This window comes from Anomaloglossus baeobatrachus, chromosome 10 (genome assembly GCF_048569485.1).
Source record: "Anomaloglossus baeobatrachus isolate aAnoBae1 chromosome 10, aAnoBae1.hap1, whole genome shotgun sequence".
Taxonomy (NCBI): domain Eukaryota; kingdom Metazoa; phylum Chordata; class Amphibia; order Anura; family Aromobatidae; genus Anomaloglossus; species Anomaloglossus baeobatrachus.
Window position 1 is genome coordinate 3,239,547 of NC_134362.1, and position 18,104 is coordinate 3,257,650.

Here is an 18,104-nt window from a genome sequence, read left to right on the forward strand (position 1 = left end):
CCACTATAGATGGCACGTCTCCCCTGTGTTTGATATGCCCCCCATACTGCTTCCCATGGCCACTATAGATGGCACATCTCCCCTGTGTTAGATATGCCCCCATACTGCTACCCATGGCCACTATAGATGGCACGTCTCCCCTGTGTTTGATATGCCCCCCATACTGCTACCCATGGCCACTATAGATGGCACGTCTCCCCTGTGTTTGATATGGCCCACATACTGCTTCCCATGGCCACTATAGATGGCACGTCTCCCCTGTGTTTGATATGGCCCCCATACTGCTTCCCATGGCCACTATAGATGGCACATCTCCCCTGTGTAAGATATGCCCCCATACTGCTACCCATGGCCACTATAGATGGCACGTCTCCCCTGTGTTTGATATGCCCCCCATACTGCTTCCCATGGCCACTATAGATGGCACATCTCCCCTGTGTTAGATATGCCCCCATACTGCTACCCATGGCCACTATAGATGGCACGTCTCCCCTGTGTTTGATATGCCCCCCATACTGCTACCCATGGCCACTATAGATGGCACGTCTCCCCTGTGTTAGATATGCCCCCCATACTGCTTCCCATGGCCACTATAGATGGCACGTCTCCCCTGTGTTAGATATGCCCCCCATACTGCTTCCCATGGCCACTATAGATGGCACGTCTCCCCTGTGTTAGATATGCCCCCCATACTGCTTCCCATGGCCACTATAGATGGCACGTCTCCCCTGTGTTAGATATGCCCCCCATACTGCTTCCCATGGCCACTATAGATGGCACATCTCCCCTGTGTTAGATATGCCCCCCATACTGCTGCCCATAATAAAATAAAACACTCTTTCCTTACCTTCTCAGCGCTGTAATCCCTGTGTGTCCCTCCGTGGGGTTGAGCTCCTCCACCACCTCCTGGTTCTTGATGCCGGTCATGTGATCGGCACGACAGAGTGATATCATCTCTGCGTGCCTCATCACAGACAGCAGCAGCAGGAGACCGGAGATCAGCACTGGAGGTAAGTAAAGCTTTTTTTATTTTACTATGGGCAGCAGTATGGGGGCCATATCTAACAGCACAGCCTGGATTGACTATAGGAAAGCCTAGGACTCAATGCCACACACATGGATCTGTGAATGCTTGGCTCTCTACAATGTCAACAGGAAATTGAGAACTTTCCTCAGCAACTTAATGGGGCTATGGAGGACAACACTGGAAGTCAACTCAAGGCAACTAGCACAAGTGTCCATCAAATGTGGCCTATACCAGGGTGATGCACTATCCCCATTGCTGTTCTGCATAGGCTTGAACCCCCTCAGTCAGATAATAACAGTCTGGCTATGGATACAAGTTCAAGAGTGGAAGCATCATCAGCCACCTCCTCTACATGGATGACATCAAGCTGTATGCGAAAAATGACCGAGACATCAGTTCACTGATCCATCGGACCAGGATATACTGCGAAGACATTGGGATGTCTTTCGGACTGGATAAGTGTGGCCGGCTAGTCATAAAGAGAGGCAAGGTAGTAAAGACTGATGGAGTAGAACTACCGGCAGGGCACATAGCAGATGTACAAACCTGCTACAAGTACCTCGGCATCCCACAGGGATACGGTGACCACGATGAGGAGGCAAGGAAAGCAGCAACATCCAAATACCATCAAAGGGTAAGACAGGTCCTAAAGAGCCAGCTTAATGAGAAGAATAAGATCCACGCCATCAATACATACGCTCTGCCAGTTATCAGATACCCTGCTGGCATCGTGTGCTGGCCACAAGAAGACATGGAAGCTGCAGATGTGAAGACCCGGAAGCTCCTCACAATGCATGGTGGTCTCCACCCCAAGATTGTATACCAACAGAAAGGAGGGTGGTCGAGGCTTGATAGGTGTCCAAGCCACCATCATGAATGAAACAAGAAGTATCCAGGAATACATCACAAAAATCGCACTAAAAGATGAGACGCTGAAGGAGAGCCTAAGACAGCAACAACAGTCCGAGAAGGAAGAACAAGAACATGAAGTGCCATGGCAAGACAAGCCGCTGCATGGGATGCACCATAGACAGATAATGGAGGTGGCTGACATGAAAAACTCCTACCAATGGCTGGAGAAAGCTGGACTCCAGGACATAGAGGCACTAATCATAGCAGCACAAGAGCAGGCGCGAAGTACCAGATCCATAAAAGCAGGGATCTACCACACAACACCCAAGGTGCAGACTATGTAAAGAAACCACAGAAACAATCCAACATATAGTGGCAGGATGCAAAATGCAAGCAGGAGCCGCGTACACCGAACACCACAACCAAGTAGCGGGAATTGTATACAGGATTATCTGTACAGAGTATGGGCTAAGTCCCCCTGCGTCCAGGTGGGAGACCCCAGAAAACGTGGTGGAGAATGAATGAAAGGGCTAAAATCCTGTGGGACTTCAAGATCCAGACAGATAAGCAAGTGGTGGCTAACCAACCAGATATCGTGATCGTAGACAAGGGTCAGAAGACAGCAACGATAATAGATGTGGCAGTGCCTAATGACAGGAACATCAGAAAAACGGAATATGAGAAGCTGGAGAAATACCAGGGCCTTAAAGAACAACTGGAGAAGATGTGGAAGGTGAAGGTCACAGTGATTCCAGTGGTGATAGGAGACCTTAGAGCAGTGACCCCTAAACTGGAAAAATGGCTGCAACAGATTCCAGGAGCAACATTGAGCTCTGTCCAGAAAAGCGCAGGAACAACGAAGATCCTGCGCAGAACCCTCAAACTCCCCGGCCTCTGCTAGAGGACCCAAGAATGAGGAAGGACAAATAACCACCCACGGGGGGGAGAAGGTAATATATATACATACGCAGTGCTGGGAGCAACTCAGATCCTGCGCAGAACCCTCAAACTCCCCGGCCTCTGCTAGAGGACCCGAGAATGAGGATGGGCAAATAACCACCCACGGGGGGGGGAGAAGGTTTTAAATTATATTAATTATATATATATTATATATATATATTGTGAGGTAGCACGGTCGGCTGCACAGCAGAAGACACGGGATCCAGGCATTATGGTTCACAGCACACGGTTTTAATGTCCAAACAGAAGTCCATAACACAATACATGTGCCTCCCCAGCAGAAAACTCAGGGAGTTCTGTTCACTCCCTCACACCCGGCACACCTGCCCTTGTTCCTGATTCTATTTAACCCTTCCTTCAGCCTGTAGGGAAACAGCATTAACCCTATAGTGGATTTACTTTCTATCATGGAGTGAGCACAACCGGGGCGAGACATACCGGCCGTCATAGATAACCCCGGTCACAGTCTCACATACCCCCCCCCTCAGTTCAAGCGTGCGGGGTTGAACTCCAGCCATCAAACACGGGCCGCGGGACAAGGCATCGGCGTTGCCCTGCAACCTACCGGCCCGGTGTTCAACCGTAAACCGGAAGTTCTGCAGAGAAAGGAACCACCGGGTAACCCGGGCATTCTGTTCCTTGGCGGACCTCATCCAGACCAGTGGAGAGTGATCCGTCACCAAGCGAAACTGCCGTCCCAGCAGGTAATAGCGTAGGGACTCCAAGGCCCACTTGATCGCCAGGCACTCCTTCTCCACTACGCTATAATTCCGCTCGGGAGGGGCGAGCTTCCTACTTAAGAAGGTGACGGGGTGTTCCTCCCCCTGAACCACCTGAGACAGCACTGCCCCCAGGCCGACCTCCGAGGCGTCAGTCTGTACAATGAACTCCTTCCGGAAATCAGGGTTGACCAGAACGGGCTGTCCGCACAGGACCTCCTTCAGGGCCCGGAAGGAGTCCTCGGCCTGCGGAGTCCAGCGCACCATGACGGACTTCTTGCCTTTGAGAAGGTCCGTCAAGGGGGCTGATAGTCCCGCAAAATCCTTTACAAACCTCCTGTAGTACCCCACGATACCCAGGAAGGCCCTAAACTGCTTCGTGGTCAGGGGTCTAGGCCACTTCTGGATCGCCTCAACCTTGTTAATTTGGGGCTTAATCACTCCTTGGCCTATCACGTAGCCCAAGTAGCGGGCTTCCGTGAGTCCCAATGCACATTTCTTGGGATTGGCTGTCAATCCGGCTGTTCGAAGCGCGTCCACCACCGCTTGTACCTGTTCCAAGTGGGTCTGCCAATCGGAGCTGTAAATAATGATGTCATCCAGGTACGCTGATGCATACGCCTGGTGGGGTTCCAGCACTAAGTCCATCAACCTCTGGAACGTGGCCGGAGCGCCATGTAACCCAAAAGGCAAGACAACATAGTGGAAGAGACCCTCCGGCGTAACAAAAGCGGTTTTCTCCTTGGCGGACTCCGTTAGTGGCACCTGCCAGTACCCCTTGGTCAGGTCGAGCGTGGTAAAATATCGCGCCTGTCCCAGCCTATCAATCAGCTCATCCACCCGGGGCATGGGGTAGAGATCGAACTTGGATATTTCGTTCAATCTCCTAAAGTCATTGCAGAACCTTAAGGAGCCATCGGGTTTTGGTATTAGGACAATCGGACTAGCCCATTCACTCCGGGATTTTTCGATGACCCCCAGGCGTAACATTGTCTTTACTTCCTCCGATATGGCTTGTCGTCGAGCCTCCGGTACCCGGTATGACTTCAGGCGTACCTTCAGGTGGGGCTCGGTGACAATATCGTGTCGTATCAGACTGGTCCTACCGGCCAGCTCGGAGAAGACATCGGGGTTCTGCTGAACCAACCGTCTGGCCTCTCGCCTCTGTTGCTTGGTGAGGGCTTCTCCAATCCTTACTTCCGGTTCGTCCTCTCCGGAGGTCGCTGGAGCCGGATGTGAACGACCCGAAGAGGAGGGAGGTGGGGAAAAAACAGCCATCAGGCTTTCCCGTTCCTGCCAAGGTTTTAATAGGTTGACATGGTATATTTGTTCAGGTTTCCGCCTACCGGGCTGCAATACTTTATAGTTAACCACCCCGACTCTTTCCTTTATCTCGTAGGGGCCTTGCCACTGAGCCAGGAATTTACTCTCCGCCGTGGGGATTAATACCAACACCCGATCCCCGGGTTTAAAGGTCCGCACGGTGGCTTGTCTATTGTAGCGGCCGCTTTGCGCGGCCTGAGCCTCCTGTAAATGCTCCTTCACAATTGGCATGACTGCGCTTATGCGGTTCTGCATACCTAAAATGTGTTCGATCACACTTTTATGGGGGGTGGGCTCTTGCTCCCATGTTTCTTTTGCCAGGTCCAACAATCCCCGGGGATGTCGCCCGTATAACAATTCAAAAGGCGAAAACCCCGTGGATGCCTGTGGCACCTCTCGTATGGCAAACATCAAGTAGGGAAGCATCATATCCCAGTCTTTCCCGTCTTTTGAGATCACCCTTCTTAGCATGGTTTTCAGGGTTTTATTGAAACGCTCGACTAAACCGTCCGTTTGAGGATGATACACAGACGTACGCAACTGCTTGATCTGGAGTAGCCGGCATAGCTCTTTGGTTACTTTAGACATGAATGGGGTCCCCTGATCCGTAAGGATCTCCTTGGGCAACCCCACCCGGCAGAACACAGCAAACAACTCCCGAGCTATAAGCTTTGCTGCAGTATGTCTGAGAGGTATCGCCTCGGGATACCGGGTGGCATAGTCAACGATCACTAGGATGTGTTGGTGCCCTCGAGCGGACTTTACGAGGGGCCCCACCAGATCCATCCCTATCCGTTCAAAAGGGACTTCTATAATGGGTAACGGTACCAACGGACTGCGAAAATGGGTCAGGGGTGCGGTAAGCTGACACTCCGGGCAGGTTTCGCAGAACCGTTTTACCTCCCCAAAGACCCCGGGCCAATAGAACCTTTGCAATATTCGCTCCTGCGTTTTCTTGACCCCTAGGTGGCCACTCATCAGGTGTTTATGAGCCAAGTCGAGGACCCGCCGGCGATGCGGCTGGGGCACCACCAACTGTTCTACCCCCACGCCCCGTATTTCATCTACCCGGTAGAGTAAATCCTGCGTAAGAGCGAAATGGGGGTACCTTACCTGGGCACCGGGCAGCTGTGCCACCCCGTCAACTACTGTCACCCGACTCCGGGCATGTATCAACGTAGGGTCCTGGAGTTGGGCTGTCCCAAACGTATCCGGGGACGCCTCCAACTCCGGGATGGGCTTGACCGTCTCAGCCTCTCCTGCCAATACCTCTAGGGGCGACCTACCGGGTTCACACTCTGTCCCTATCATGGTGACCCCTACGGCAGGTGTCCCAGATTCAGGATTGTAGGGCTCAGGTCCCGGACCAACCAATATCTGAGGGGACTTAGGGGGCCCCCTCCATAAAGTCCAAAAATAGGGCAGATCCCTTCCTAGGATCACGTCATAAGGAAGAGTGTTAAGAAGTCCCACTTCATGTTGCACCTGACCGCAAGGTGCTGTGATGGTGACAATCCCCGTGGGATAGTCGCGGCGGTCCCCATGTATGCAAACCACCCCCACGGTGCGTCCTGTGGCCTTTACTTTAGCCCTCAAGGTGGATCGCACAAGGGTCACTAAGCTTCCGGAATCCAACAATCCTGTAACCGGACATCCATTCACCTGTATTTGGCACAAGTGGGGCTCCGTCTCTGGGGAGACCAGGTCAGCGGTACACACCACCTGAGCATACATTGAACCCCGCCGGGTAACCCCACAATCCATGGGCTCCGTGGTGAGTGGACACTGGGCTTCCATATGTCCCACCCGCTGGCACCGCCAACATCTAATGGGGACGGAAACCCCCTTGACGGGTTGTCGTTTAGGGTACAGAACCTTCCGGACCTCAGGAATGGCGGCCGCGGCCTCAGACGGGACGGTAGGGGACTCCTGCACCGTTGTCAGCGGTGGGTCCTTGGCCCTAGGCTTGGAGGGGCCGGACCGACGGGCGGTACGCAAAGTCAGTGTCCCGTATCAAGTCCTGCGTAGCCACATGCCGCTCTACCAGGGACACTAATTGGTCCAGGGTACTCGGGTCACCCTGTCCAACCCACCGTTGAATGGTGACGGGTAAAGTGCGCACAAAACGATCCACTACTACCCTTTCCACCATTTGCGCCGGGCTCAGAGTGTCAGGCTGCAACCACTTTTTTACGAGATGCAACAAGTCATAGGCCTGGGAGCGTACGGGTTTGGCTTCCTCAAAGAACCACTGATTTACCCGCTGAGCCCGTACATAGGTATTCACCCCCAACCGAGCCAGTATTTCGGCTTTCAGGGTCACATAGTCAATGGCGTCCTCGGTACAGAGGTCCAGGTACGCTTTTTGGGGTTCCCCCGTCAGATAGGGCGACAATACCTCAGCCCACTGCGGGGTCGGCAGCTTTTCCCGCTCGGCCACCCGCTCAAACACCGCCAGGAACGCTTCCACATCATCACCCGGGGTCATCTTTTGCAACGCTTGTCTCACCGCTTTCCGGACGCTGCCGTCGTCACCCGGTCCCGGGGTTGTTGCTGCCGGTCCGGCACGGATCGACTTGGCCAGGAGAACCATCTGTTCTTGGTGCCTTTTTTCCTGCAATTGCAAGGCTTGCTGCTGACGTGCATTGGCCTGATCCATCTGTTCTTGGAATTTTTTTTCCTGCACTTGCAAGGATTGGAGCAGGTGTGCATTGGTCTGTTGCTGCTGTGCATTAGCCTGTTGCTGCTGTGCATTAGCCTGTTGCTGCTGTGCATTAGCCTGAGCCAAATGCTTTAGTATGTCCTCCATGGCGTCGCCGGGTTTGGGCTGTAGTATAGCCGCTCGAATCCAGGACATGCGCAGCTGGGTCACCAGGGATGGATGCTACACCTCACCGGCTGTCATGCCCGCCGATTCTCCACCATATGTGAGGTAGCACGGTCGGCTGCGCAGCAGAAGACACGGGATCCAGGCATTAAGGTTCACAGCACACGGTTTTAATGTCCAAACAGAAGTCCATAACACAATACATGTGCCTCCCCAGCAGAAAACTCAGGGAGTTCTGTTCACTCCCTCACACCCGGCACACCTGCCCTTGTTCCTGATTCTATTTAACCCTTCCTTCAGCCTGTAGGGAAACAGCATTAACCCTATAGTGGATTTACTTTCTATCATGGAGTGAGCACAACCGGGGCGAGACATACCGGCCGTCATAGATAACCCCGGTCACAGTCTCACAATATATATATATATATATATAATAACTGAATAATAACTGAACTAACATGTTCTTCTCTCCTGGGATCAGCCCCTTAGGTGGGCACACCTCCCCCTGGCCATTTGATGCATGAATGGACTTTAGACTGCTGGCTCTGTTCTGTTTACCTGCAGGAAGGCCGCTCATCACACCGATTATGCATTGTTTTGCCCCAAAGCCATAATCCAGGGTTACACTTGCTCTTGGAATATTTGGAATATATCTCTGAGTACCTCCAGCCAATTCAATGGCAATTCCTGGTCCTTTTTGAATGAATATATTATATATGCGCTTCTCTATTTCCAGAGGCTGTGCTGTTTTAGTTTATAGTACATAATGTATCGCCTGCTGTCCTATTCACATTTTGTGAAATGAGTTACTTATTCCTTTTTTTTCCCTCATTTCAACAGAGGAAAGGAAGGTTACAGAATAACAGCCTAAATTGGCCAAAAAACATTTTTTACAGCAGAAACCTGTGGCTATTCAGCTAGACGGGTCCCTGACACCAGGGCTGCATGACAGCCAGTTCTGTGATACAAGCTAGGGTTAAAAAGGCCACAAAAATATTTTCTGATTACAAAGTTATAGATAACACGATATATATGGTGTTCTCAGTTAGATATGTTGGAGAAACCCCTTTTACTGGGAGAGCTAATTTGGGATCAGCTACAATGGATCTCCAGATCTGCTGATGTTGGTCCAATAAATAGTGCTGCATCGGAGTACACACATAACCAGGGTCTGTTAATGTATAACCTTGTCTGAGTTTTGATCCTCCAGAAGACGAATGTTTATTGCATCTACAGAAGAATGGGATGGCTTAGAAGATATCCAAAAGCATACAAGGTTTCATAGTACAGAGGCCATAAACCTGAATTGGCTCAATCGGAGATAGCAAAGACCAGCCAACAATGTAGCAACACAAGTAAAATATGCTCCCAGCATCAGTCATATTTCCTGGATTAGTAAGAAACATGTCTGCTAAATGAGAAAGTGAAAAGTAGGAAAATCGTGTCCTATATGTTATTTATTTCCTTCAACCATTGTCAAGTACGGATGACCACTTATGGTATCATAGTCAGAGCTAAAGTTAGAGATTGATCTAATGCAATTTTTTACTTTTTGTTGATAAGATGTTGGTCGATTCTACACTGGATATGCTAGGATTTACACAACATGAGGTAATAAAAAGCTGAACCACGCCCTCCCTACTATCGATACAGGAGGCAGTGATGAAGATGCCCTCTCTGAGACATGTAGAACGGAAAGGGTAAGATAGACAAGTGTGTATGCAGGCAGTAGATCTTTCCTAACGTCACATGAGAAACCGATAAAGACCGCAGATGACATATGAACCCAGATGGAGGCTCTCCTGCTATCAAATGAGCCTGGTATAGTGAAGATAAAGCCCAAGCCAGAGGTGACGGTGATGGAGCCAGAGGAGATGCTCGCACAGATGCAGCCGACAATGAAGCAGTAAACAGGCCTAGAGTTCAGAGTCTTTTGCCAATGCAGACCAGCACTTCAGTGGCACCTGTCACTTCTGTGGCACCTGTCACTTCTATGACACCTGTCACTTCTGATGTTCTTAAATCCCTACAGGAACAAGCGGTTCAACAGGGAATGAAGTGTGAGACGCAGGGAGCCGCATGACTGAGGAAGGTCTGTGGACAAACGGTGGTAAGCTTTCTCTGCTATGAGCCCTCTTCTCAGTAATTTTCCAGGTAATGCATGGACTAACACATCTAACAAAGACAGTTATAAGTGTGGTGGAGAAGGTATGGGTGGCCCCAGGGTTCAGTACGCAGGTGGGCAGACACCCCCAGTCTTGTAAGATGTGTGCCTAATACAATGTAGGAAAAACTGTAAATATCCCGCAGAAACACCCGTCATCTGCTCTATAGACTGCAGGTTGATTATATATGTATACCAGGAGTAGGTTTATGTGAGTTTGTGCGTGTTGTGTGAAGTTCTTTCCAGGATTTATCTGAGGCATATACAGTGCAGAAAACTACATTATCACTGAAAATCTCATGATGGAGGGGGTATGTAAAAATGGGGTTCCTGAAGTGATAAAAGTACATATTTTATAGCAGAGGTCACTCTAGAGATCTTATAGTATCTGTGAATTAGCAGCTTTCCCCACTCCTCACCATCCACAGAGCAGTGTGAAGGTGGAAAGGATGAATGGGACAGTGAAGGGAAAAATACAGAAGGTAAAGGTAGTGACTGGCAAGCCATGGACCGAATGCTTGCTTTTGTTTTCTTTGCTTAATAAAATGGTGTCCATGTAAGATATTTTTGGTACAGATACAGCATGAAATCCTGACCAGGGATGTACAAGTCTTATATAACTGACTAAATAAATGTGATAAACAGGTGTACTCTCCAATTCCAGAACATAAATCAGTGCCAGCAGCACGTGGTCTCCAGCCAGGAGACTGGGTGACCCTAAAAAGACATGAGCCAAGATGAGATGGGACAATCCAGCTTCTCCTGACCACAGAAACCGCCATGAAGCGTGAGGGACAACCCATGAACCAGCTAATTAGTTCAGGGATTTAAGTGGGCGATTTTCATGGATGACACACACCTGTATGTAACTGGTATTGTTTGTTTGTTGGTATTTGTAGCCGAAAAACTGCTAGTCTGTGTAACACAAAAAGGTAAATCAGGTCAATGTGTAAGGGAAATCCTGTCAGAAAAGACTGACTAAAACCTGGAGCCCCTGAGCCACGTTCTGAGCTCACACAATATACATTGATGCTTTAGAATTGGAGTGTGACCAACGTTACAGCTCCTGATGAAGAGCCCGCGTGTGGACGTACCACTTCATTAGATCATTAATATTCCTGTAGATCGGACTGCAGAACTAAGAAAGACCAAGACTGGTAAATCCTGGAAACCCTGGTCTTAATTCTTTAACACAAATTATACATAGATTTCAATTTATGGACTGAAATTTTCATTCGGCTTCTAACTTCTCAGCCAACAACCCAATCGTTCTGAGGTATTTTTATTTTTTTTACAGTTGGAGCTCCACGTAAAATAATTTAGAGCCGCAACCACCTGCGATCTGGGCCTTGATTTGCACAAATGTTCCTCAACTTCTAGTAATGTATCCTGGAGAGAAAAGGGAACCTTCTGCCAAGAAAGTTCCAGATCTGAAATGTTCTGCCTCGTCTCCCACAGCGTCACACATTTCCATCACTCACCCAGATTCTCCAGGTCCCAGGTCCCCGTCCTCGAGGCTCCAGAACTTTGATGTTTCACCTCACACCTGAACGTCTTTCCCCGATCCTTCGGTGTTGGAGTGTAAGTCATGGAGCTGGTGACATGGTGCAGACCAGACAGGTCAGGGAGGGCGTCAGTGACGACATGCGGCAGGACCTGGTCGGCATCTCCGTGCCATGTAACCTGTATAGGTGCTGGGTAAAATGAGTGGATCTTACAGGACAGCTTCATGGGGTCCCCCACGCGGATCTCCTCCTCAATCTGCTTTATGGGATCCAGCACAGGAGCAGCTGTGGGAACATCACACGTAGCCGTCACACACAAGGCCACAACTACAGCGGCCATTATCACCACTCAGTGCTCATCGATTGTGAGAAGAAACATAAGGATTGAAGGGGTGGAGGAGGTGATGGAGAGGCAGGGGAGGTGGAGGGGAGGAGGGGGGAAGGGGGGGCGGTAGAGGGGAAAGGTTAGGGCTGTGGAGGGAGGGCTATGGAGGAGGGGAGGTGGTGAGGGGAGTGGGTCATGGAGGAGGGAGGAAGGGTGGGGCGGTAGAGGAGAGGGGGCGGTGAAGGGGTGGGGCGGTGGGGAAGGGGGAGAGAGGGAAGGGGAAAAGGGGGAATGGTCGGGTGGTGGAGGGGGAAGGGTTGGGCGGTGGAAGGCGGGGGAAGGCGGGGGTCTTAGGAGGCCCTTGAATTAGGAACATCAAAATTCCTGCACAGACAATAAAAATAGACATTTTCTTCCTATGCGCCTTATAACACAATTTTTGGGTCTGTGATGATCTTTCCTCAAAGTGGACACGGCCTACCACACACTCAAATGCTACACAACACGCTGCCACTCGTCAAGCGCTACAAGATACGAGGATACTGCTCAAACGCTACAGAACACGCGCCCACCGCTGAAACGCTACACAACACGTGGCCACCGCTCATCAAATGCTACAGAACACGCGTCCACCGCTGAAACGCTACAAGATACGAGGCCACTGCTCATCAAATGCTACAGATCACGCGCCCACCGCTGAAACGCTACAAGATACGAGGTCACTGCTCATCAAATGCTACAGAACACGCGCCCACCGCTGAAACGCTACAAGATACGAGGCCACTGCTCATCAAATGCTACAGAACACGCGCCCACCGCTGAAACGCTACACAACACGTGGCCATCGCTCATTAAATGCTATATGACACGCGGCCACCGCTCATCAAACGCTACATAACACGCGTCCACCGCTAAAACGCTACAAGATACGAGGCCACTGCTCATCAAACGCTACATAACACGCGTCCACCGCTGAAACGCTGCACAACACGTGGCCATCGCTCATTAAATGCTATATGACACGCGGCCACTGCTCAAACGCTACACAACACGTGGCCACCGCTCATTAAATGCTATATGACACGCAGCCACTGCTCATCAAACGCTATACGACATGCGGCCACCGCTGAAAACGCTACACAACACGTGGCCACCGCTCATCAAACGCTACACAGCACGTGGCTACCGCTCATCAAATGGTACACAACACACGCCCACAGCTGATCAAATGCTACACAACACACGCCCACAGCTGATCAAATGCTACACAACACGCGGCAAACGCTGATGAAATGCTACACAACACGTGGCCACCGCTCAAACACTACACAACACGCTGCCTCCGCTCATGAAATACAACACGACACGCAGCCACCACTGATCAAATGCTACACAACATGCTTGGCGGAGTAGACTGTCAGCTCCATGGGTGAGATCACTCGTCTGTCTTCCATGGTCTGAGGGCTAACACTCCGTCCATGGCTGAGGTCTGTGAGATAGGTATAGCGGTGTATATCCTCCCCCTAATCCCCGACACCCCTACAGCGCTCACCTGTAACCTCTAGGACCACGGTTTCTTCTGCCCATTTCTCCGTGGCGGGGTGATAGGCTTTACAGACATACGAGACTCCATCATCTTCCCTGATGGTGGGTCTGATCATTAAGGCACTGAGAATATTGTAGGACTTGTCTTCATGCTCCTGCTCCGTGATGTCGTGACTTTGGTTTGTGCTTCTCCCATCAGTAGAATTCCAGGTTACAAGTTCCATCTCTCGGCCGCTGTGATCCTTCTTCAGCCATGTTACCTGCAACGTCCTGGGCTTGAATCCCAGTATTGGACAGGTCAGCGTGGTCTGCTCCTCGTGTGCCACATGGGCTGGACGGACGATCTTCAGTAATGTCGGAGCAACTACAGGAGGAAGGAGAATGTGATAATGAGACAATGAGGGCTGAAGTGCAGACTAAACTCTGCCCGGGCCCTGGAATGGGAAATGGATTCTTATTACTGCCGGTAGCTTCACTGTGAAGCCCCCAAAAAATAACTCTGAAAAAATCACTTCATTAAAAGGATTAAAATAGTGAAGGTGCAACAAGAGCAGAAATCCAGACCCCGCGTCCAGATCACATGCACAGAATACACGCAGGAATTAGCCAAGACAAAGCGCAAAAGATTCCTCAAGTGCAAATATATACAACTTCCAGACGACGCGCACCTAGCAGACGACGCGCACCTTCCAGACGACGCGCACCTACCAGACGACGCGCACCTACCAGACGACGCGCACCTTCAAGACGACGCGCACCTTCTACAGGGCATGCAACTTCTACAGGACACGCACCTTCCACAGGGCGCGCACCTTCCAGACGACGCGCACCTACCAGACGACGCGCACCTTCCAGACGACGCGCACCTTCTACAGGGCATGCAACTTCTACAGGACGCGCACCTTCCAGACGACGCGCACCTTCCAGACGACGCGCACCTTCCAGACGACGCGCACCTTCCAGACGACGCGCACCTTCTACAGGGCATGCAACTTCTACAGGACACGCACCTTCCAGACGACACGCACCTTCCAGACGACGCGCACCTTCCAGACGACGCGCACCTACCAGACGACGCGCACCTTCCAGACGACGCGCACCTTCTACAGGGCATGCAACTTCTACAGGACACGCACCTTCCACAGGGCGCGCACCTTCCAGACGACGCGCACCTACCAGACGACGCGCACCTTCTACTGGGCATGCAACTTCTACAGGACGCGCACCTTCCAGACGACGCGCACCTTCCAGACGACGCGCACCTTCTACAGGGCATGCAACTTCTACAGGACACGCACCTTCCACAGGGCGCGCACCTTCCAGACGACGCGCACCTTCCAGACGACGCGCACCTTCCAGACGACGCGCACCTTCCACACGACGCGCACCTTCCAGACGACGCGCACCTACCAGACGACGCGCACCTTCCAGACGACGCGCACCTTCCAGACGACGCGCACCTTCCAGACGACGCGCACCTAGCAGACGACGCGCACCTTCCAGACGACGCGCACCTTCCAGACGACGCGCACCATCCAGACGACGCGCACCTTCCAGACGACGCGCACCTACCAGACGACGCGCACCTTCCAGACGACGCGCACCTTCCAGACGACGCGCACCTTCCAGACGACGCGCACCTTCTACAGGGCATGCAACTTCTACAGGACACGCACCTTCCACAGGGCGCGCACCTTCCAGACGACGTGCACCTTCTACTGGGCATGCAACTTCTACAGGACGCGCACCTTCCAGACGACGCGCACCTTCCAGACGACGCGCACCTTCCAGACGACGCTCACTTTCCAGACGACGCGCACCTACCAGACGAGCGCACCTTCCAGACGACGCACACCTTCTACAGGGCATGCAACTTCTACAGGACACGCACCTTCCACAGGGCGCGCACCTTCCAGACGATGCGCACCTTCCAGACGACGCGCACCTTCCAGACGACGCGCACCTTCTGGACGACGCGCACCTTCCACAGGGCGCGCACCTTCCAGACGACGCGCACCTTCCAGACGACGCGCACCTTCTACAGGACGCGCACCTTCCACAGGGCGCGCACCTTCCACAGGGCGCGCACCTTCTACTGGGCATGCAACTTCTACAGGACGCGCACCTTCCAGACGACGCACACCTTCCAGACGACACACCTTCTACTGGGCATGCAACTTCTACAGGACGCGCACCTTCCAGACGACGCACACCTTCCAGACGACGCGCACCTTCTGGACGACGCGCACCTTCCACAGGGCGCGCACCTTCCAGACCACGCGCACCTTCCAGACGACGCGCACCTTCTACAGGGCATGCAACTTCTACAGGACGCGCACCTTCCACAGGGCGCGCACCTTCCACAGGGCGCGTACCTTCCAGACGCGCACCTTCCAGACGACGCGCACCTTCTACTGGGCATGCAACTTCAACAGGGCGCGCACCTTCCACAGGGCGCGCACCTTCCAGACGACGAGCACCTTCCAGACGACGAGCACCTTCCAGACGACGCGCATCTTCTACAGAGCATGCAACTTCAACAGAGCGCGCACCTTCCAGACGACGCGCACCTACCAGACGACGCGCACCTACCAGACTGTCATGATGTATTTTACCTTCTCACTGTATTTGCTGTAATACTATGTCAGGATGTGATGTCACTTTCCTTTGGTTGTACTTACTGAACACTTTGAAATGTCTTGGGATGTAAGTAACCATACCTTCCCCCATCTCCTGTGTCTCTGGGCCCATAATGCAATTATCTCTTGTCCACACAGCCAGGGGAACTTCTCATTGTTTCGTAAGCAGTGGATAACGCCAACTACACAAACCTGTAGACATCTCGGAGCCAACCTTCTAGAATCTTCTAGTGGGCCCAACCATTGCATAGACCCCTACCCTTGAGGGGCGGGCCCACGAGCTCAAACAATTCACTCCTGTTTCTAAATGCAGTTGGGAGTTGAGTTTTTGAAGAGGAAGGGAGCGAGATCTGAATCTGCGGACAGACCTCGCCGTCCAGTGGATTGTGTGGGATTTCTGGGACTCTGAAAAGGACTATTACGTTGTGATCTGGCACTTTGGATTATCGGGAGGTGCCCCCGAATCTGTTTTATTTGGACTTGTCGTGTGCTGTTCCTGTATTCCTGTTAGTAAACCTGTTGGATCATCCTCGGCCTGTTGTCTCTCTTTGCTCTGATGTACACACCGTCACAAACTGGTGGCAGCGGCGGGATCAGAGCAGAAGAAATGGAGGACAACAGCCAATCGACGTCTGAAACCAGAACCTCAGGATACAGGAACTGGACTGTGGCGAGTCTACAAACAAAGGCCCGTGAATTAGGTGTCGGCTACAAAGGACTCTCTAAGGAGCAACTAATTGAGGCATTGGAACACGCTTGCCTGCAAGATGGCACCGAGGAACAATTTCCACAGCAAGGGGAGCAAAGACGGGAGCCGGAGGTGAATACCCAAAAAAGTCAATGGGTTGTGTGGTACAAGGAAAAGATGGCACTGCTTGGAGATGAGGCCACCATAGAAGATAAGAGGGAGGCCATGCGTGGAGCTGAAGAGAAGGAGCGCAGGATGGAGGAGATGGCATTGCTGGATAAGCAGCTCGCTGTGGAAGCCGCGAGAGGTTCCAGACAGACTGTAACCCCAGCACCCATCATGAGGGAACTTCCCAGAGTGTCCCGCAAAGACTTCAAGCAGTTTAATGAGGCTGCTGGTGACATTGAGGGCTTCTTCCAGGACTTTGAGCATCAGTGTCGATTAATGGAAGTCCCAGAAAGGGAGCGCGTCCGGCATCTGGTTGGGCTCTTAGAGGGTGGAGCTGCTGCAGCCTATAGAGCTATGGACCCTCGGTGGAACTGTGAGTATGCGGATATTAAACAGACTATTCTAGAACATTATGCTGTAACGCCAGACACTTACAGGACTCAGTTCCGTACTCTAGCATGTGATGAGGAAGTGTCCTTCAAGATGTATGCCCACAAACTCAAACATCTGTGGCATCGTTGGTTGGAGGCAGAGGAGGCCTTAACCTTGGAGACCGTCCTCCAGGTCCTCCTAAAAGAGCAGTTTTACTTCAAGTGCCCCGCTGAGATCCGGGAATGGGTGCGTGAAAGGAGACCAGCCACTGTGGAGGAAGCTGCAGCTCTAGCTGATGAGGCTCTCACCATCAAGCCTCAGTGGAAAAAACTACTACCCAGTGAGAAAAAAAACACCAACCCCCCAACGCTGGTGGCCCCTGGTCCTTCTGGCCCCAATGTTCACCATCACCCTAGACCGTCAACTCATGCGGACCTTCGTGTGACTGTGCCTCGCATTACTCATGCTCCACCTTTGGGAATACGACGCGGAGGAAGAATCCCAGAGCGCAGATGTTACGGATGTGGGCAGCCTGGGCACATGCAATTCCAATGTCCAGGTGTTCGTAGACAGAACAGCTACAGACCGCCTTTGCCTGTTCATTACCTACAGACACCTTCACCAGGAGAAGAGCTGGATTCTGTGCCTGATGACTTGCCAAGTGACTCAGATATCCTGGCTCCCCTACCCGGAGTCTATGGGGTGCGAGCTCCAGCCACCTGTTCTTCTGATCTTCAGGACAAACATCTACAGGAGGTCGTGCTGGATGGCCAAAAAGTTGTTGGCTTCCGTGACACTGGGGCTTTCCTCACCATAGCCGATCCCCGAGTAATTCAACCACAAGCAATTCAAAAGGGACCAGGAATTGCCATTGAACTGGCAGGAGGTACCCAGAGATATATTCCAAGAGCGAGTGTGACCCTGGATTATGGCTTTGGGGCAAAACAATGTGTGGTCGGTGTGATGAGCGGCCTCCCTGCAGACGTTCTT

At 51.9% G+C, this 18,104-nt stretch overlaps 1 protein-coding gene across 2 annotated transcripts in view; it reads right to left on the reverse strand.

Annotated features, from left to right (window-relative positions):
- Positions 1–18,104, reverse strand: part of LOC142254521 (uncharacterized) — a 212,521-nt gene that overhangs the window by 34,434 nt on the left and 159,983 nt on the right. Inside the window, exons 6-7 of one of the 2 annotated variants that reach the window (XM_075325620.1) lie at positions 13,255–13,611; positions 11,354–11,662 (exon numbers count right to left, since the gene is read on the reverse strand). In XM_075325620.1, coding sequence (XP_075181735.1) covers positions 11,354–11,662; positions 13,255–13,611 — 666 coding nt within the window. The remainder of the gene's footprint in view (positions 1–11,353; positions 11,663–13,254; positions 13,612–18,104) is intronic. The other variant, XM_075325621.1, reaches the window with a different exon arrangement.